The sequence below is a fragment of the Cucurbita maxima genome, unplaced genomic scaffold, assembly GCF_002738345.1.
Source record: "Cucurbita maxima cultivar Rimu unplaced genomic scaffold, Cmax_1.0 Cma_Scf00019, whole genome shotgun sequence".
In the NCBI taxonomy this organism is placed as follows: Eukaryota; Viridiplantae; Streptophyta; class Magnoliopsida; order Cucurbitales; family Cucurbitaceae; genus Cucurbita; species Cucurbita maxima.
In genome coordinates, this window is record NW_019272035.1 from 2,030,716 (window position 1) to 2,050,251 (window position 19,536).

At 37.0% G+C, this 19,536-nt stretch overlaps 4 protein-coding genes and 3 non-coding genes across 7 annotated transcripts; 2 read left to right on the top strand and 5 right to left on the bottom strand.

Annotated features, from left to right (window-relative positions):
• Window positions 1-367: 367 nt before the first annotated feature.
• Window positions 368-2,540, top strand: LOC111493647. The gene has a single exon (XM_023143422.1). The coding sequence runs from the start codon at window positions 459-461 to the stop codon at window positions 1,683-1,685; it is 1,227 nt and encodes a 408-aa protein (XP_022999190.1). The 5' UTR covers window positions 368-458; the 3' UTR covers window positions 1,686-2,540.
• A 5,357-nt stretch (window positions 2,541-7,897) lies between these two features.
• LOC111493648 (GTP-binding protein SAR1A-like) lies at window positions 7,898-11,466 on the bottom strand. The gene is made up of 3 exons (XM_023143423.1): window positions 11,114-11,466; window positions 10,619-10,750; window positions 7,898-8,391 (listed from the first exon to the last, which is right to left on the bottom strand). Exons 1-3 carry the CDS (start codon window positions 11,240-11,242, stop codon window positions 8,071-8,073), a joined length of 582 nt encoding a protein of 193 aa, XP_022999191.1. The 5' UTR covers window positions 11,243-11,466; the 3' UTR covers window positions 7,898-8,070.
• LOC111494051 lies at window positions 8,964-9,083 on the bottom strand. The gene has a single exon (XR_002720115.1). It is a non-coding gene; the product is annotated as a small nucleolar RNA snoR83 (small nucleolar RNA).
• On the bottom strand, window positions 9,321-9,440 carry LOC111494053. The gene has a single exon (XR_002720117.1). It is a non-coding gene; the product is annotated as a small nucleolar RNA snoR83 (small nucleolar RNA).
• On the bottom strand, window positions 9,547-9,664 carry LOC111494054. The gene has a single exon (XR_002720118.1). It is a non-coding gene; the product is annotated as a small nucleolar RNA snoR83 (small nucleolar RNA).
• Window positions 11,467-12,138: 672 nt separating the features above from the next.
• LOC111493887 (universal stress protein PHOS32-like) lies at window positions 12,139-13,418 on the top strand. The gene is made up of 4 exons (XM_023143791.1): window positions 12,139-12,438; window positions 12,519-12,625; window positions 12,941-13,059; window positions 13,295-13,418. The coding sequence occupies exons 1-4, from the start codon at window positions 12,261-12,263 to the stop codon at window positions 13,395-13,397; spliced, it is 507 nt and encodes a 168-aa protein (XP_022999559.1). The 5' UTR covers window positions 12,139-12,260; the 3' UTR covers window positions 13,398-13,418.
• A 1,791-nt stretch (window positions 13,419-15,209) lies between these two features.
• LOC111493895 (calreticulin-like) lies at window positions 15,210-18,589 on the bottom strand. The gene is made up of 14 exons (XM_023143799.1): window positions 18,408-18,589; window positions 17,648-17,755; window positions 17,321-17,513; window positions 16,952-17,210; window positions 16,823-16,879; window positions 16,681-16,728; window positions 16,512-16,598; window positions 16,362-16,419; window positions 16,190-16,257; window positions 15,991-16,086; window positions 15,863-15,910; window positions 15,730-15,759; window positions 15,534-15,641; window positions 15,210-15,451 (listed from the first exon to the last, which is right to left on the bottom strand). Exons 1-14 carry the CDS (start codon window positions 18,505-18,507, stop codon window positions 15,440-15,442), a joined length of 1,272 nt encoding a protein of 423 aa, XP_022999567.1. The 5' UTR covers window positions 18,508-18,589; the 3' UTR covers window positions 15,210-15,439.
• Between the last annotated feature and the right edge of the window lie 947 nt (window positions 18,590-19,536).

The window sequence follows — 19,536 nt, forward strand, 5'->3', positions numbered from 1 at the left end:
TTTTTTTTTTTTTTTTTTTTTTGAAGAGATTGATAAATAAACAATATTAATTTGACATTAAAATCTAAAATAAATTTAAGCATGATAATTATATTAATAAAATATGATATAAATAGGCCAATAAAAAATGTCATATCAAATAATAAATAGGACCATCTATATACATGTAAGAAATTAATATTTTTCTATTTTTATGCCGATAGTCGTACCATTAATTAGAAAATAAAAAAATATTTTTATCAAGTTAATAATTATTTATTTCCATTTAAATCAATAAATATAAAAATAAAAAAGGACAGAGATCTGTGGCTTTTTAGGAAAAAACATCAAAAAGTAGTGGTCGTGTGTGTAATAAATCAGAACTTCGAGGACTATTTTGTAAATCCACCCCGAAATTATTAATTTGTAGCTACGCTCTTTCGTTTCTCAGAGTTTCTTCTTCTTTTGGCGCAGAACTGATGAACAGAGCAATGGAGCTCCAAACCAGCAACAATGACGGCGAGATTTTGGATTCAGATGTCAAAACTGAGCTTCAAGAACCTAATAATGGTGGGCCTCACGGTGTTCATGAGCCTCTATCCGTCTTTGAAGACGTTGATAGCGCATGTTCTACTCCTTATGTTAGTGCTCCTTCGAGCCCTGGCCGTAGCCCCGTCGGGGGATTTTATTACAGCGCTCCCGCTAGTCCAATGCATTTTGCCATAACTAAGTCCTCAAACTCTTCTGCTCAGTTGTCGTCGTCTTCGTTGAAGGATGGGCATTCGTGTTCGTTCGAGTTTGAGTTCTCCGGGAGGTTTGGGTCTAATGGCTCGGGTTCAGTCGGTTCCATGAGCTCGGCGGATGAGTTGTTTTTGAACGGGAAGATCCGACCGATGAAGCTCTCGACTCACTTGGAGCAGCCGCAGGTTTTGGCGCCATTGCTGGATCTGGAAGGAGAAGATGAAGACGATGAAGGGGGCGAAATCGTAGGGTATGTAAGAGGGAGAGATCTGCGGCTTCGAGATAAATCTCTCCGGCGGAGAACCAGATCTATGTCGCCGTTGAGAAATACGCCGGCGGAATGGACGGAAAATGACGATGAAGATTTGAATGCAGAGGGGTTTCTCGAGAACGATTCAGGAGAAGGGAAAACGATGGAGAAGAACGAAGAAGAGGGGTTTATGAGTTCAGAAACCACCACTCCTTCAGTTTCGGCTTCGTCGTCAAGATCTTCATCAGCCGGAAGGAATTCGAAGCGATGGATTTTTTTGAAGGATTTTCTATACAGAAGCAAAAGTGAAGGAAGAAGTAGTAATCATAAATTCTGGTCCAACATTTCATTTTCTTCTGCAAAAGAGAAGAAACCAACAACAAATCAAGCAACATCCACTTCCACTTCCACTTCATCTTCAACAAAGCAAAAGGCTACAAAACCATCCGCTCAGAAGGTGAAGGGGGGAAGTGGGCAAGTTCCGGCGAAGAAGCCTACGGCCGGAAAACCGACGAACGGCGTCGGAAAACGGAGGATTCCGCCGTCGCCTCACGAGCTGCACTACACGAAAAACAGAGCACAAGCAGAGGAGCTGAGGAAGAAGACATTCTTGCCTTACAGACAAGGCTTGCTTGGCTGCTTGGGGTTCAGCTCAAAGGGCTATGGAGCTATGAATGGCTTTGCAAGGGCCTTGAACTCTGTCTCTTCCAGGTAATAAAATAAGATCAATAAGATATAGCTAGCCTGTTCCATTTCAAAGAAAATTGTATAGCAATTTTTCCTTTTCCTTTTCATGAAACTTGCTCTATGCTAAGATGATGATTATATTAATGCATTCTTGTTATTCATTTCATCATTTTTTGTTCATCCAGAAGAGCTAAGCTTCTGAGATCCAATCTCAAAGGGGTCTTTGTAGAATCTAGAAATTAATTGGGTGTTTCCTTTTGAACCCCACAGTATGGCTGTTGTGCTAAGTTACTGTTCCTCTCAGCACAGTAATATATACCCTTTCTTCTGTCACACTGTTTCAGTCAGCTTAGCTTATAATCTATCTCTTCAGATGAGCTTTAGCTTGTGAAAGTTTATGATTATGGAAGTAAGAACAACATCAGCTGCGCTTACATTACAGCTTTTAAGCTAATTTTTCTTTGTAGCCTTTTTCTCTGATGTTTGAACACTTTTTTCTAAGCTATGAGGGAATAATTCGTAAAGAAATCCATGACTTTGGAAACGTTTTTAGTTGTTCTAATCTCTAAGACAGTTCAGATCAACTGTTAAGTGCGGTGTTCTCATAATTTAGAATGCTTGTTATTTTTCCTCTAATAACTTGGGTAGCGACGAATACACTCCTTGCCCACCCCTACTGATCTTTATAGAGGTTCCACCCACCCTAATGCCAGATCCGAGAGACAACAAGGATTTTTGATTCGTAAAGATTTCATTCAAGGTCTTGGACTTTAGAGAAGATTTCCAAATATCTAAGTCCTTACCTCCATGGCCATCATTGGGTAAGAAGCCAGTTCTAAAAACAACTTGCATGCTACCTTTTCCACTTTTAAGTGCATCCAAGGAAAAGAAAGATCGTCTAGCGGACGATGGTACACAACAGGCTAAAGTGGGCAATATCTGCTAGCGGTACTTGAGCAGTTACAAATGGTATTATAGTTAGACACTGGGTAGTATGCCAGTGAGGATGCTGACCCTCTAAGGAGGATGGATGGTGAGATCTCGTTAGAGAGGAGAACGAAATATACCTTATAAGGGTGTGTGGAAACCTCTCCTTAATAGATCCGTTTTAAAACTTTAAGGAGAAACCGAAAAGTTCAAAGAGGATAATATATACCAGGAGTGGTTAATAGTGGTTGGGCTGTTGTTATAATATCTTTAAATGAAAAAAAAAAATTATAATGTCTTTCAATCTGTCCATTTTTATGGTTGTGCAATGATAAATGATTTATTGGTGACTTTTATGGGGGGTTGTGTTGAAACCCTAAACCAAAAAGTGATGAGGGTTGATGATGATGAAAGAGAATGTTGATTTGGTTAGCGAGAAATGAGATCAATAATAGGGCTATGGCTCACATGTTGATGGGACATTGCTGTGTGAGGCAGCAGAAAGGCCCCATGTTAACCTACGGATCCACAAGGAATGACATATTTACAAACAAATAGCAAGAGATAACTATATGTTCTCTTGGTGCTATTCTTTAACTTCTGTGGTGCAGGAACCTTTTGCTAGCTACCCCACATTGTTGCCTCGATGCTTGGAAGAGATTTGAGGTAAATTCCTTTCCTTTTTTCTTTTTAATTTCCATTATGGGGGCAACGAGGGCCCTATCTCCTTATTATCCTCAAACCCCCTTATTATCCATCTTCAAGGAGGTTTCACCCATTCTAAGGCCATGTAACTGCCTAAGCCCACTATAAGATATTATTCTCTCTACGTTTTTCATTTTGGGCTTCCCCTAAATGTTTTAAAACTATGCAGAGGTTTTCACACTCTTATAAAGAATCCTTTGTTTCCCTCTTCAATCGATGTGAGATCTCACAATTCACCACCTTTTGGGGCCCAGGCATCCTCGTTGGCACACTCCACCTCGTGTCCACCCCATTTGGGGCTCAGCCTCCTCGTTCGCATATCGCCCAGTGTTTGGCTTTGATACCATTTGTAACAACCCAAACCCATCGCTAGATGATGTTGTCCTATTTAAGCTTTCCCTTCCAGGCTTCCCTTCAAGGTTTTAAAACGTGTCTGCTATGGAGAGGTTTCCACACCCTTATAAAGAATACTTCGTTCTCCTCTCCAACCGATGTGGGATCTTAAAGGCCAACTTCGAGAGACAACAGTTTCACAGGATTAGGGGTTTGATTTGAACTATACTCTTAGATGATATCTGAAAATTTTTCAGGATAGCTCTAGTACATACTCCCTTTATTATTACTCAGTCTCGTAACAATGAAGATGCATTATTTTATAAAGTAGGGTCAACATAATTTATGTTAGTCTGAAGGGAATCTTTCTTATGTTAGTCTGAAGAGAATCTTTGTTGGAGGGTATTTCTAAACATCCCAACATTAAAAAGTTGTTGCCACTGGAACTTTTTTATCTTTTTTGAAACAAAAGTAAATTTCTTTTGTTTCAAAAAGGTGTGGGAATAAAGTTTTAACTCTTGACAAAAGTTAGGAGTTTGAATTTGTTTTGCCTGAATTAGGAAGCTCTGTTAAAATAATGTGCAATAGGGTGGAAGTGGATTTTGTTCCTAATCTCTCTGGGGCCATGCTGTTTCCTTGATATTAGCATAAAGGAGAAAGAGATGGGTGGTGGGTGAGTGATGGAAACATTTGGCTTTGATTGTTTTTACGTGTTTTGCTTTAGGATTAGTTTGCATATACCTTAATAGATCTCATAGGACCTCGGTTTGATCCTTATGATGTTTGGTGTCAAAACTTGTGTTGAGGAATATCTGAACCAATCTTGTTAACTTTGATCTTTGCTGGTGAACCTGCGATATCATTCGATCAAAACTTGATTCCCTATAATATTTGGAGTTTGATGTTTTAGGGTGCTTAGAAGACCCACAACGGTAACAAACCACACCCGCCACTATCCAATATTGTTCTCTTTGGGTTTTTCCTTTCGAGCTTTCCTTCAAGTCTCACAATCAATCCTCTTTCGCCCTTCAAGGTTTTTCGATGTGAAATCTCACAATTCACCGTCCCTTTAGGGCCCGCACACAGCCTGACTCTAATACCATTTGTAAGAGCCCATAGTGAGATGTTGTCATTTTTAGGTTTTTTTTTTTTTTTTTTGGTTTCCCTTCAAGGTTTTTAAAACTTTTGCTAGGGAGAGGTTTTCACACCTTTAATGTTTCGTTTTCCTTCCAACCTCAATTCGTTCCTAAAGATCGAAATCGATAACATTGGTTTAGATATCTCGAATTTGACTAAACAAATAATCTCGATAACTAAAGCAAAAAAAAAAGACAAAACGCTATCCCTAAAAGAAAATGACGGTGACGGAGAGATTATTTTAGGCATGAGAAACAAATCTCCGATGGTCCCAAAACCACCATTGTCTTGCATGACAAACAAGACCCATCAAGCAACAAGTACAAAGAAAGTCTCTCTCAATGTCAACCTCCTAAGATGTGGATGAGATAGGCATAGAGCTCACCTCTTTTTGTTATCTTTGTTTCTCTTCGGCCCACTTAAAACTAGCCCAGCCCAACATCTCTTTTATGGGCCTTTGTTTAGCCCATAATACTGTTGGGCTCACCTCTTTTTGCTATCTTTGTTTCTCTTTGGCCCACTTAAAACTAGCCCAACCCAACATCTCTTTTATGGGCCTTTGTTTAGCCCATAATACTGTTGGGCCACTTCTGTCCACCCCTTTTGTGGGCCTAAGTTGCCGCCATTCACACTTTCAACCTTCATGGTGTGTAAAAATTATTAAAATATACACTTGACTGAAAAATTAAATATTTTAATTCAGATTTTTAGTAATTTATATAATATTTATAAACAATAGGAATAGTGGGGGGCGTTGCGAGAATCGAACTCACGACCTCTTGCACCCGAATCGAAAATCATAGCACTAGACCAAACGCCCTGTGTATCTTTTTAAACTTGGAAAATTTAATATTTGGTGGTGCGGTCAAGTTTTTTTTTCGGCGGCGATGGCTCATGCCAGCAACCCTGTAAGTTCTAATCTTCTGTTTCATTTTGAACCCTAACTTACCGATATTCCATCCCAACTCAAATCCTCTGAGTGGTTCTGGTTCTGATTCTGGCCCATTTAGTGGATGAAACGAGAAAAATAGTTAAGAATGATGAAAAAACCTCAACTCTTTCCTTTTGGGATTTCGATGGGGTTTATTTGCAACTAATTTCGGTCGATTTCTTAAATGCAGGTAGCTGGAGTTGATAACACCATCAGAAGAAAATTTGATCCAGAGGAGTGTTTGGAACGACCTCGTGAGCATGAAAAACAGGTTGGGACTTATGGAATTTATTTCTTGTTCTCATCGTCATCTTAATGCTTATTTTTGTGTGTGTTCCTCAAATGTGTTCCCATTTCGCTGATTCTGATGTCTTTAATCTGTATTTCACGAGGTTAAGTCGAAATGTAAGTGTTCCCTTTCCTGCCATTTCTGTTGAGTTTTTTTGCTGTCATTCACTTGTAATTATAGAAGCTAGAATATGTAAACTTGGTATGATTTCATTTTTCATCTTTTCTTCAGCGCAGAGAAAACCATTGAAGCATAGAGATTACGATTGGGAAAAACCCAGGTTAGTTATACCATTCTCTCACTGTTCCTTCAAACATTTTCTTGAATCAGTGTGTATTTTGGCCACTTTGTTGGAGAATCTGTATTTGCACCGTTCTTTTGTGTTTATGTGGTAGAAGTTAAGGCTGTCTTGAGTTAATAATCGTTCGTTTTTTCATCCATTTGTGTCCGTAGTACATTGACCTTTAAAATTTTTAGTATATTAACTTTTAGGCTATCAAATTTTGGCCTGTGGCCTCTCGGTGGATGCTGCTGTAGATTCAAGTTCTATGTGGCGACTTTATTTGAAAGGTAAGACTTGTGTATTGCCTGTACTGCACTTTGTTAACTGATGCGAGTCGCATCGGTCTGAGAGGGAATGAAACATTTTTTGTAAGGGTGTGGAAACCTCTCCGACGCGTTTAAAACCTTGAGAGGGGAAGCACGAAAGGGAAAGCCCAAAGAGAACAATATTTAGCGGTGGGATGTAAATGGTATCAGAGCAAGACACCAGGCGATGCACTCATGAGAATGTTGAGCTCTCAAGGGGTGAATTTTGAGGTTCACATCAGTTAGAGAGGGAAAGAAGCATTCCTTATAAGCATGTGACTCCCCAGTAAACGCATTTTAAAACCTGAGGGGATGCACGAAAGGGAAAACCCAAAAAGGATAATATTTGTTAGCAATGGGCTTGAGTGCTTGAGTTGGTACAAATGGTATCATATCCAGACATCCGGCGGTATGCCAGTGAAGACGTTGGACTCCCAAAGGGGTGGATTATAAAGTCCTACATCGGTTGGAGAGAGGAATGAAGTCCCTAGTTGACATGTTTTAGAACGGGCATCTCTTCAACAGGTACCACCCTAATCGTCTCCATTATTTTAGATATTTGTGGAAGCAGTGTCGAAAGGGCTAAGTCGCTTTATGTGAAATAGGTGCAGGAGCGGTTTGAAGTTCTCTAAAAGAGAAAAACGCCAGGAAGCTTCACAGAACAAGGTAAAGCTTAAGAGTTCAGAGCTAGCCATGCCATGCCTTACGGATTGATGCGCAAGGGAAGATCGAAACTTGGGCTTCCCAGCCTTCTGGACTGCAAGTTGTGTTTTGAAAGTTTTCAATATGAACAATTAAGAACTGGAAGAGCATAACATGGCCTTTCATATGTTATATACAAGTTTCATCATGTCTCAGTATGAAATTAGTTGCTGATTTCATCTGTGAAGAACTTGGTCCAAGAAATGAAAGAAAATATCCACCTGTTCTTATTTTTTAGTTTTTTTTTCAAAGATTGGCTGTGCACAACCTTTGTGGGATACGAGTGGTGGAAAATATGCACGTGTAAATATTGCATGAACTCGAATATGAGTTCGGGAGATTTGAACTAATTGGGTCAGTGTTCGATAATCATTCAAATTTAACAGATTCAAAAAACATTCAATGTATTTAAGGGCTTAGAAGTAACGAGTTCAAGTCATAGTGATCATCAGTTTCTTTGATGATCAAATGCAATAGGTTGAGACGATTGTCATGTTCTGGAGTCAAAAACTAATCGAACATTCACACATGAAAGAAAAAATCTTGAGACCCAAATCAAGATATGTTCAACTGAATCAAGTCAATGGTTTGATCTATATGTTCAATTAAAAAAAACATGAAAGAGAAATGAAGAATAGAGTAGCCAATTCACTACAGCCTTTATGATCAAATTTTGGTGTGGGAGTTTCAATTGGAAATGAAAAAGGTAAAAACAATTCTTACCCCTCAGATTCATACCAACAGAATTGACAGTAAAGGTTGAACAAAATAATTTGTTTCTCAGAACAAAGAAAACAAAATCTACTTAATGTACTGAGAAAGCCATTTGAAACCATCCCCATAACCCATTTTCCTAACAATGCTACACATGAAAACCTCCAGAGGACGAACACTCGAGTCAGCCATGCTTACCTTGCCCTTGCCAGTCGTGAAGTTTGTTAGGCCTAAGTTGTACCGTAACTCGTCTTCTGATGCAGCATATGGAATGTCGATCTTATTGCCCAGAATCAGAAATGGAACGTCGGCCAATGCTTCGTCGGAGAGGAGAGCATCCAACTCTTTCTTCGACTCTGCAAACCTCTCCTTGTCATATGCGTCAACCAGATAAACTACGGCATCCACCTTCACATAACAATGACAACATATTCAATAAAGGTTTTGACATGATAAGGAGCTATACAATGCGAGCACAACACAAGACTAGATGACCCAGTTAGTGGCATATAAGATCATATAATATCAAATAAACAGCTCAAAACACATTGTTTGTCCTTCACAGGCCAATGTCAGAATACAAATGATTTTAAAACTTGTATAAGGCCACAGTTTCACAAAGGTGGGTGAATTCAATGTATGTGTTAAAACCATAGTTCAGTAAAGGACACAATTTTGACCCCTCTTTCAACGAGAAGATGCTATTAGCAAACAGCTACATAATTTCTGCCTCCCATTAATCAGTAAAACGCGAAGAAAGGATCATCTGGGATTATGAAGGCAGGGATACATTTTTGAAAAATGAAATCATTCAGAGTTAAAATACTAGCAAAGTTAGGCAAAATCAATGTCTGTTAAAACCAAAATTTCAATCCTTCCACCTCAGAACTTAGGATCCTAAAGATAGAAAATGTCATACAAAACATCAGCATATAATTTGTAGAACCGTAGAAGATTGATTACGATTACGTTGATGAAGAAAATGTATGGTTATGTACTAAAAGCAAATCCTTTCAAGGAGAAGATATACTATCAGCGAATAACCATGTGATTTCTGCCTCCCATGAATCAGAAAAACACAAAAATGGTTTGCCTGGGATTATGAAGGCAGGAAAATATTATGAAAGCACTGAGGCACTTCAAAGTTGAACAAACTGCAAAGGTAGACAAAATGATGTATGATAACTGTAGATAATATTTCAAAGTAAAGCTTTCGGACCTTTCCATAGAGAAGGCAATACGGTAATTCAGTACATTGGACCTCAAATATGGCAAACGCCATTAAAAAATATCAGTGGGTACAATTTATAGTTCACAAATAGTTACAATGACAAGAAAAATGTATGGTTATGTACTAAAAGCAGACCCTTTTCGAGCAGAAGATATGCTATCAGCGAATAACCATATGATTTCTGCCTCCCATGAATCAGAAAAACACAAAGAGGTATGTCTGGGATTATGAAGGCAGGAGAACATTTTGAGCGGGGGAGAAAAAAAAAAACTAGATGGTTCAAAGTTCAAATAACCGCTAAGGTAGACAAAATGGTAAGGGCAGTAACACAAAAATGTACGGTTAGTACTAAAAGCAGAATCTTTCATGTAGAAGATATGCTATCAGCGAATAGCCATATAATTTCTGCCTCCCATGAATCAGAAGAACACAAGAAGTTTAATCCGGGATTATGAAGGCAGGGAAACATGTTGAACACAATGAGATGGTGTTAAGAGTTCAGATAACTACAAAGGAGGAAGATAAAATCATACATTTTGAAGCAAAAGTTCCAATTCCATGACAAAGAACACAAAACAGCAATGAAGTAAATGGGATTTCTGATATGGTAAATGAGGTATAACATATTCAGTCAATATGACTTGCAATTGGATGGGTTGAATGATGAAACAATGTATGGTCATGAAATATAAGCAGACCTTTTCAAGAAGACATGCTATCAGTGAATAACCATGTAATTTCTGCCTCCCGTGAATCAGAAAACTACAAAAAGTTTGTTTGGGATTATGAAGGCAAGGAAACATTTTGAAAATGGTAATAAAGTACAGAGCTCAAACAACCACAAAGGTCGAGGAAATAATGTATGTTGAAACCATAGTTAGCATTTAGAAGCAAAGACGTTCATCTTTCCTCAAAGAAGGCAATATGTTAACTCATTACTTGGGACAAAAAATATGAGACATGATGAATAAATATTCAGCAAGTATAATTTACAGTTGAAAAATAGTTTGAATGACAATTATGTACTCCAAGCAGAACATTTCAGGACGAAGATAAGCAATCGACAAGTAACTATAGAATTTCTGCTCCAATGAATCGGAAAAACACGAATAACTTTCTCAAGGATTACAAGGGCTTAGAAACATTCGAAACTGATGAGACTGATCAGTGCTCAAATAGATTTAACAGCCTCTCAAGTTAAAAATAACAGGAGTTCAAGAATTGCATTTATCAAGAAATTCAACCCCATATTTAGCAGAAAAAGACATTCGGTCAACTGAAACATTCAACTCATAGATAAAATACAACCACCATATGGTATCATTCGACCCATGTGGTTCTCTGTACAGGCGTAACACATCCAGAATTGGGAATATAAAGTAAAGGAGGTGAAAAAATATACACCTTAGCATAGTAATCTTTCCAAACTCGGCGAGCAATCTGATGTCCTCCTAGATCAAAGGCCTTGAACTTGATTTTACCAATACTCAATTCCTCCGAAGTTGGATGCTGGGTCGGCTGGTGTTGAACTAATCTCTGCAACATGACAAGTTAACGAAATGAACTCTTGAATTAGAGCTAACTAAAAGTCCAACATTCAGGCAAATCTAAGCAACAAATAAGATTTCAAAAACATCGAAAAATTATGGAAATGCAACCATTTTACGCTCTCTGAATTCTGAATCCAAGCATCTGTTTTCCTCGGGGATAATATTTTCATATACCACCTTATTTGGGAAATAATCTGGAACTAAAACATAATCTACAAACAACAATCGAGATTCAAGACTTGTGACATTGCAATCTCTCCATCGAAAGCATTTCATCAATTTTCAATAGTGTACAAATATTAACAAAATGAACAAAGACAATAAACTTAAGAATCATAAAGAAATATACCTCATCTTTCAACATATGAAGCAAGGTCGTTTTTCCAGCATTATCGAGCCCTAAGAAAAGGATCTTGGCCTCCTTTTGCCACAACCCAAGAGATGCAAGAACTCCATAGAACCAATCAACCAAAAACATCTTCTAATTTCCGGCAAAATGCAGGCCAAAAACGACCTCGAAAAGCTGCAAACTTGTACCGTAAACCCACGAGATCGAGCCCCTAAAATCCCCCAAAGCAAGAGCAAATGAGCACTTCTAGGGATTTAGGATCATACTAATAAAAAAAACGCATCTGGAAATCGTAGATATTAACATAATAAGTAGGAGAGGAGAGGGAGGTGAGAACTGTGGCCGCCATTTCTGTTTGAAGCTGAGGTAAATGAAGCCCTAAACAGGCCCACATGGATGTTTATTGGGCCTACCTCCATCCCCCAATTATGGAGTCCGGCCCAAAACTTAATTTAAAACCTTAAAAGAAACAAAAATTAATTTTTTTTTATTCCAAATTATTTCCACCGTAATTAAATTAAATATTAAATTGAACCCACTTTGATGTTTTCAGTATAAATTTAAATTTTTTTATAAAAATAAATTTCTATTATCCAACATCAACATATTATGAACTAATATTTATCAATAAATTTTAATATGTATTTTTTTAAAAATAAAAATTTAATTTTAAGATTTATTTGAAAATAAATAATTGTAAAATTATATAATTAACAAATCATTTTATATTTACATGTTTTTGCGAGATGGTAGTAGCCACGTGGCAAAAATAATTTAATTTAATTTAAATAAAGAAAAAAAAAAAGAAGATAAGTTTGAAAATTGAGTTTATCCAAAAGAATAAAAACAAGTGGGGCCCAGTTCTCATTTTTCGATAAATGTAAATAAATAAATAATTGGCCCACAGATTTATATAGAAGAATAAAACCGGAAGCCCAAACCCAATACCGCCAATGGTTTTCGTTTTTTTAATTTTCTAGATATATTTTTTTTAAATTAAAATGTTTTTTTTTCTCTCTCTCTATAAATATCGCCAGTGGCTCGGACTTCCCGGTCACCAAACTGTCTGCGACGCTTCCAGAACTGGGAATTTGCAACCGTTTTTTCGAGATTTGTTATCGGCCGTCGGATTATCATCGGATCTCAGATGGGTGACGTGTCAGAACGTGAGAGAAAGATCCTTGTGGCCGTCGACGAGGGCGAGGAGAGCTTGTACGCGCTCTCTTGGTGTTTGAGGAATGTAATTTCTCAAAATTCCAAAGATACCCTTATCCTCCTCTACGCTCGGCCACCCCGCCCGATTTACACCGCCATGGATGGCACTGGTAAGTAAATTCAAACTATCCAACGGTTATTTTGGTAATTTTGGAGTTTCTTATTTTTTTTTATTTTTTTTCTTTTGTAGGGTATTTGTTTTCAGCGGATATTATGGCCACGATGGAGAGGCATAGTCGTGACGTGGCGGCGGCCATTGTGGCGAAGGCCAAGAAGCTATGCAAGGATCTAAATAATGTGAGTTATTTGTTCTATATTAGGGCTATTTTTATTAATTAATTTCCACGTCATTATTTCTCTAAAATTACGTGGAATATAATCACATTAAGAAATTTAGTGTTAAAAGGAAACAAAAGTAAAAATGAAATAACCAAACAAAAGAGTTTAAATTAAAAATAAAATTTATAGTGGGAAGATATATTATAGGAGTGTTCTAGATATTGTGGTGTGAAATGTCTATTGTACCCTTGAGCATTCAGTTTAAAGATATTATTTATTTATTTTGAATTGATTAGAAAATGTGAAATGACGAAAATGGGGCTGTGGGAACAGGTGAAGGTGGAGACAAGAGTGGAAAGTGGAGATGCAAGGGACGTAATATGTGAGATGGTGGAGAAATTGGGTGCTGACGTGTTGGTCATGGGTTGCCATGGCTATGGTCCAATCAAAAGGTGACTATCTTGGTTCGGTTCGGTTCGGTTTGGTTCGATAAATATTTGATTTTTTAAAATTTTTTAAAATTTAAAAATGAAATTAGTATTATCAAATTTTGAGGATGAAGAATTTTTGGGTGATTTAAAAAATTAATTAAATTGCATCTATAGTTTTTCAATTTTTAAGTATTAGATATTTAATTTAAAAAAATGAGTGAATAAAGTAATTGATATTAATTAAAATTTAATGCAGGGCATTGATTGGTAGTGTGAGCAACCATTGTGCAAAGATTGTGAAGTGCCCCATTTTAATTGTAAAGAAGCCCAAAGACTCAGCTGCTCAGCTCAGTAAATAAAAATGTTTCCATTTTTTTTTACCATTGAAAAAAAAAACACACAATTATGTATGTGAATTTTGTGTTGTTATAACTGATTTAAGCAATCAAGTTTTGTTTTTTTTTTTTTTTTAAAGGAAATGAGTAGATAAATATGTTAGACGAACGACTCTCCACAATGGTATGATAGTGTATTCAAACCGATGTGAGACTTTCATCATCCAACACCTCTCCTCGAACAAAGTATGCCTCCCCTTAATCGAGGCTCGACTCCTTTGGAGTCTTAGTCATTTTTGACTGCCTTCGTACCTTCGAGGAGGCTTGACTCCTTTTGGAGTCCTTTGTTCGACATTTAAGGATTTGTCAATCTATTGACACGGCTAAGTTTAAGGTTTTGCTTTGGGCTTCCCAAAAGGCCTCATAACAATGGAGAGTGTATTTTTAGATTATAAACCCATGATCATTCCCTAAATTAACCGATGTGAGACTTTCATCATCCAACAAAATATGCCCGATATGAGGTCTCGATATAAATATATTTTTCACACTTTAAAAATAAAAAATTAATTAATATAGTCATATTAAACAAACAAATTATTTGAAAACCCGTATAATGACTTTGCTATAGAATTATTAAGAGAAAGATACGCTTCGCTCCTATTAATGTGCTTCGCCTGCCTGACTGGAGAGGGCGGGAGGTTTGAATGAGTGACTTCCCGTTTTTCAATCAGTAAAGTAGATTGGCAGAAAGAGGAGAGGTTTAAGCACTTTCGATTCGGTAAGTTTAAAAAGATAACTATCTTGGTTTCATATATAAATTGATATAGATGGAAAACAATAGTGCAATGGTATGTGCAAGTAGCTCTAGTAATTATAATGCATTGAAACTACCATTGACTTCCTTTGAAATGAGTTTTGAAGGACACTACCAGGCGGCACGGGTGTGCCGATATTGCGCCCTAGCCCGAGTGTTGGAGGTTGCTACAAACACCCACTATTAGAAACGGTATCCGTAAATAACTCGGCATGAGCACGGGAGGGCCTATGCCTCGATAGAACCTGGATGGATGGATGTTTGAGAAGTCCCGATGAGATGAACGACACGCGGGCCCATTCTCGATGGCATGACCGAATGAGTTATGATGGCCGACGACATCCCGAGACTCGAGATGGTGTCAAGATATATGGACCCTATCGATGGGGATCGAGATGGCAAGATGAAATGCGACGTTGTATTGAGAGACCTTGGCCCGAGTAGAGGCAAGGTCGAGACGAATAAGTTAACCTGGTCGGATGATATTTTTGATCTCAACTAACTCATCCTTTTAAACTTTTTCCTATTAATACAATCCAGACCACGTACACCCCTAGTTGTGATCCTAATATAAAGTTAAATATCAAAATTAGTTGCTATAGAGATAATTAAAATTAATATTATGAATATGCCTTAATTTTCAGATTTTGGTTGCACCGTTTTTTTTTTTTTTTTACAAATTTTATTTCATTCCACTTTATTTGGACCCTCCTTTGAAATTTCATCACGAGATAAGAATGGATATCTGCAACCATGGGTCCCCAACAAGTTCCTATAATAATTAGTATGGACCAATACATATATAAATGTACATAACAATGGTTTTTTTGTTTTCTTATTGCTGACGGATTTCTTACCTAAAAAAGAAAAATAGATGATTGAGGATTAATTGGACTATATAATATAAATCATTACCCATTACATAAAATTGATCAATCAACATATTTTGAGTCTAATATATCAGTATTCAATACTCATTAGATGGCCAAAAAGTGGGGGATGAAAGCAAAGAGAATTGCAAAAAAGAAGGAACCCATCCATTGAGATTTCATCAATCAAATTGTCCTATTCTTTCTTCTCTCTATCCCTAACGGCTCAAAACTCATACTGAAATTCAAGCAAATCAGTCATTCATGAAGAAGACTGTTTCTTTTCTACATCTACAAAACGAAGAAACAAAAAGCAAAGGTGGAACGCGAAAATTTCCTGCCAACCCAACTCTCTACCTCCTGTGGTCTCCCCTCCCTCCTTATAGTTCATCCTGCAAACGGTTTAATCATATGAAGGTCAGAAGGACATAAAATAGTACACAACTCAATTCCGGAACCAAAAGAAAAACCTACATGTTTATCGTCCTCCTTGTCCTCGGCTCCGTCATCCTTCTTGTCCAAGTCAGCATCCAAATCGGAGTCATCTGCCTCGTCTGATTTGTCTTCATCTTCGTCCTCAACCTAGTACAATGAAAGCAGACATCAAAATTATATATCATACAACAAATCATCTCAAAAGCTGTAGTTTTTCTCAATGATAATTACTTACATCTGATTCAACCGGATCACTCTTGGCTTCCTGGTGAAGGTGAAGGCACAAAATCAACACTTAAAATTGACATATTTCAGGTATTGGTTAATTAAACATTTAAAAAAATGCGACTTCGGGGCACAATGTTTACCTCCTCCTCCCTCTTCTTCTCTGCCTCCTCGAATGCAGCTTTCTCCACCTAAAAGAATTTATCAAACTCAAAATCAAAACCAATTCCATAAAGAAAATGACAACGATTAGAAGGTTTAAAAAATGTACCTCCTTGTGCTTGCCCCATGTTTCTTCGGCCACATTCTTTGCATATTCCGGATCGTCAGTAATCAAGACATTGTCAAACAGGGTGCCAGATTTCACCTGATATCCAATATATAAATTGGGTCATCAATGTATGAATTCATCATAGTGAGATATATTATAAGCAGAAATGGTTTGCAAAGGAATATAGAGGGAATTGTACCTGCCACAGCTCAATACCAACATATTTCAATTTGGGGTAAACATAGAGCTCGGGGTCATCCTTAAAGTCTGCAGCAAAGGGTTCAAGAGCTCAGCACCAAAGTTAGTAAACAGAAGTAATGATCGTTGAAACACAATTTCAGATATGATAACATCAATAGAAAACATCCAACCTGGGTTGTCAATCAATGGTGCCTTCCACTTGCCTTTGTAGTTAGGGTTCTTAATTTTCTGAAAAGACCAAAAGTAATATTTACGATTCGAAAATAGAAAGGAGATAATATTAATATCACAAGCGTCAAGCAAAAACAGCATAAACCTACCTTGGGCTCCCATGGGCCTTTGTAATCAGGATTGGGAATGGTTGGGGCCACCCATTCACCATCTTCCTCATCATCCCAGTCTTGGGGCTGAAACAAGTGGCTTTGCTTATTAATAACAGAGTTCCTTCTCAAAGAAGAGAAGACTAAAAGGGAAATTTTCAATAGCTACCTTAGAGGCATCAGGATCAGTTATCTCTTTAGCAATGTCATCATAGCCCTAATACACAAAACAAGTGAATTTAAGAATACATATACTCTAGATTGATGTTACAAAATACCAAGCAGGATCTAGATAACTAAGGCATCATTACCTCTGGCTTCTTATCTTCTGGATCAGGAATGTACTCTTTGTCATCCCAATCCTCTGGCTGTGAAGCATCAATAAGAATCGTAAAACACTCTAAAATGGCCTCATTAATGTGCTATAATAGAGTACTTACTTTCTTGGCTTCGGGATCCTTGATCTTCTTTGGAGGGAGGAGGCTCCAATCATTGTACAAACTACCTTTTTGCTTCTCAACATTATCGATAAGGATGCTGTAAGTTACATCAGGACGAATGATGAAGGTGTAAACATGAGTAAGTTGGTCAGTCTCACAGGGAACTTCCTTCTTGATCAAGTGATTAGTGTCATTATAGTTGAGAATAGCATGCACTTTCTTGGTGCTGTAGCCACAGATATCAGGGCCAAACATGATGCTGCAGGAAACAAGGAACACATAATTATAAATCAAGTCAATAAAATAATTATCGTAAACAATATAAAAAAAAAAAAATGAAAACCGGCACTTTCAGAGTTCACTATTAACCTGTAAGGTGTTTCACCACCGAATTTCTTCTGATCAACCTCACCACTCATTAACTTCATGTATCCACCACCACAATCAAGCTTCTGTTCGTGCTTAACGGAAAATTGGAAAACAAGAATGTTATCTTTGTTGTTGAATTCAGGAAACTCGGCTGAAATAGCGTAGAATCTGTAATCCTCACTAGTTTGGATACCTATGACATCCAAGGAATAGAATAAAAATTAAATACTTGAAACCATCACATAGGTATGCACCACCCGCCAGTACATACGGGAAGTGTCAATAGCCAGGTAAAATGTTATGCAATTGACTCAACAAGAGCTTCACCTTTGTCATTAGCATCTCCGTGCCATTTTCCAGAGGTGTAGTTCCATTCTCCCGCTAAACTTTCGTCTTTCTTCCAGTCGGATTTAACCCACCTATTCTCCCACCCGTCTTCAGTATTACCAACACAGTTAGAATTTGAAAAATAAAAAAATAAAATAGCAACAGGTGATAAAACGATAAGGATATAACGCAAGATACCATCGATGTATCAAGTTTTACACAAGATTCATATTCTAAAACCTTTGAAATCTATTAGAGAATGACGATCAAAACAATTTACATCGATTCTATACAAAAGGTTAGCGTCCAGTCGACCTAAGGAAATAACATTATCCTAACAACATCCAGCACCGAATTCTCGTTTAAGATCATTGCGCAAGGTAGTTCATCACAATGCAACACATTTCAATATATCAAAAGCCTTCGTGAAAGAGAACCAATAATTTCAACGTACATCAGAAGAAAAAAAAAACAATCAAAACATTTCATGATTCTAAAACGACGAAACACAAAAAACGAAACGGATCTACGCTAAACAGTCTACAATGTGGCCTGAACACCATATTTCACACACACATTTAGATCAGTAACGGATCGGACAAAACAACTGATCCACCACAATCAAACAAATTCAACTCGAACAATATAAACAAACGTTCTAAATTCATCAACATCTAAAAATGCACGTAAATTACAGAGCCAAAAACAACGGATCTGTAAATCATACAAAACAAAGCGGAGAAAGAGAACAACATCATACCATCAAAACGCTCCTCGAAAAACACCTTAGCCGAAACGATAGCAACGAGAGATAGAAGGATCAAGGAGACTAAATTAGGGTTACAAACCCTAAACGCCATGGCTTCAAGCTTACAAAGCTTAAGCTTCTCTGCGAGAGGGAGAGAGGCAAGGAGAAATGAAATTGCGAAGATGGGGAACGAAATGGAAACCACTGGGGACTATATAGTGAGTCGACGCCATAAATCTTAATGGATCGTGAAAATAAAATAAAACGAAAATATATTATGACGTGGAAATAATAGCCAATAAAAAGCTTCCAAATAGACGTATGTGATACGTGGCTTTTTCTGATTGGTAACTACACGAATTGTTGGGGTTTCTATTGCATGTCACACGTGTGTAGAGTTGAAATTGATTTCATTGGACTAACCAAAATGACCTGGTAAATAGTTACAGGAATGACACGTGGAGATATTTAATTGGGTATAGTAAAAGAAAGTGTGTAGTGCTGCTGTAGTGGATTCCTGCTCGAGATTTTTAGCATTTGAAATTTGTAGTTTTCTTAGGATGGAATCATCCAGATAACAAAATGAATTACCGTTTGAATAATTTATGGTATGAATTGGCTGTTTAATTAATTTTAAGAGAGGTTGTTTAGTTAAATATTATTAAATTTTCATATAAATAAATAATATTTTTGTTTAGAAAAATATATAATTTTTAGTCTCAAAAATTTTAAATTTTAATTTTTAGATTTAAAATTTATATTTTTACCAATAATTTTTTGGATTTAGTTTTTATTTGATTCATAAATTTCACACAATTACATTTTTACCCTTGAATTTTAAATTATTTTTGTTTGATTTCTAAATTTTACTAGAACTACTCATATGACTGGATAACTCGATCAAGTTGAGTTGGCTATATTTTTTTTCGGTTTGAATGATGTTTGAATTTTTTGGAAATCTAAAATTCAGTTTGGTTTGGGGGTTGACGTTTTTTTGCGGGTCAAACTAAACAACCCGAAAATAGGGTTACAACCCAATCGAACCCTATCATACTCTTAAAGAGATTAAATATTGAACGTTAGTAACCAATATCTATTTGGACTTTTTTAATTTGATCCTACTCATTGTTACTACAATCTA

What these genes read in the sequence shown, in the direction of transcription:
- LOC111493887 (XM_023143791.1), top strand. Translation starts at nt 12,261, where the DNA reads ATGGGTGACGTGTCAGAACGTGAGAGAAAGATCCTTGTGGCCGTCGAC. An exon ending in CACCGCCATGGATGGCACTG is followed by an intron (nt 12,439 to 12,518) that starts GTAAGTAAATTC and finishes TTTCTTTTGTAG; the next exon opens with GGTATTTGTTTTCAGCGGAT. An exon ending in TATGCAAGGATCTAAATAAT is followed by an intron (nt 12,626 to 12,940) that starts GTGAGTTATTTG and finishes CTGTGGGAACAG; the next exon opens with GTGAAGGTGGAGACAAGAGT.
- LOC111493895 (XM_023143799.1), bottom strand. Translation starts at nt 18,507, where the DNA reads ATGGCGTTTAGGGTTTGTAACCCTAATTTAGTCTCCTTGATCCTTCTA. An exon ending in CTGATCCTGATGCCTCTAAG is followed by an intron (nt 16,599 to 16,680) that starts GTAGCTATTGAA and finishes CACTTGTTTCAG; the next exon opens with CCCCAAGACTGGGATGATGA. An exon ending in TTGGTATTGAGCTGTGGCAG is followed by an intron (nt 16,087 to 16,189) that starts GTACAATTCCCT and finishes ATTGGATATCAG; the next exon opens with GTGAAATCTGGCACCCTGTT.
- LOC111493647 (XM_023143422.1), top strand. Translation starts at nt 459, where the DNA reads ATGAACAGAGCAATGGAGCTCCAAACCAGCAACAATGACGGCGAGATT.
- LOC111493648 (XM_023143423.1), bottom strand. Translation starts at nt 11,242, where the DNA reads ATGTTTTTGGTTGATTGGTTCTATGGAGTTCTTGCATCTCTTGGGTTG. An exon ending in TTCATATGTTGAAAGATGAG is followed by an intron (nt 10,751 to 11,113) that starts GTATATTTCTTT and finishes GTCATGTTGCAG; the next exon opens with AGATTAGTTCAACACCAGCC. An exon ending in GGAAAGATTACTATGCTAAG is followed by an intron (nt 8,392 to 10,618) that starts GTGTATATTTTT and finishes TGTTATGTGAAG; the next exon opens with GTGGATGCCGTAGTTTATCT.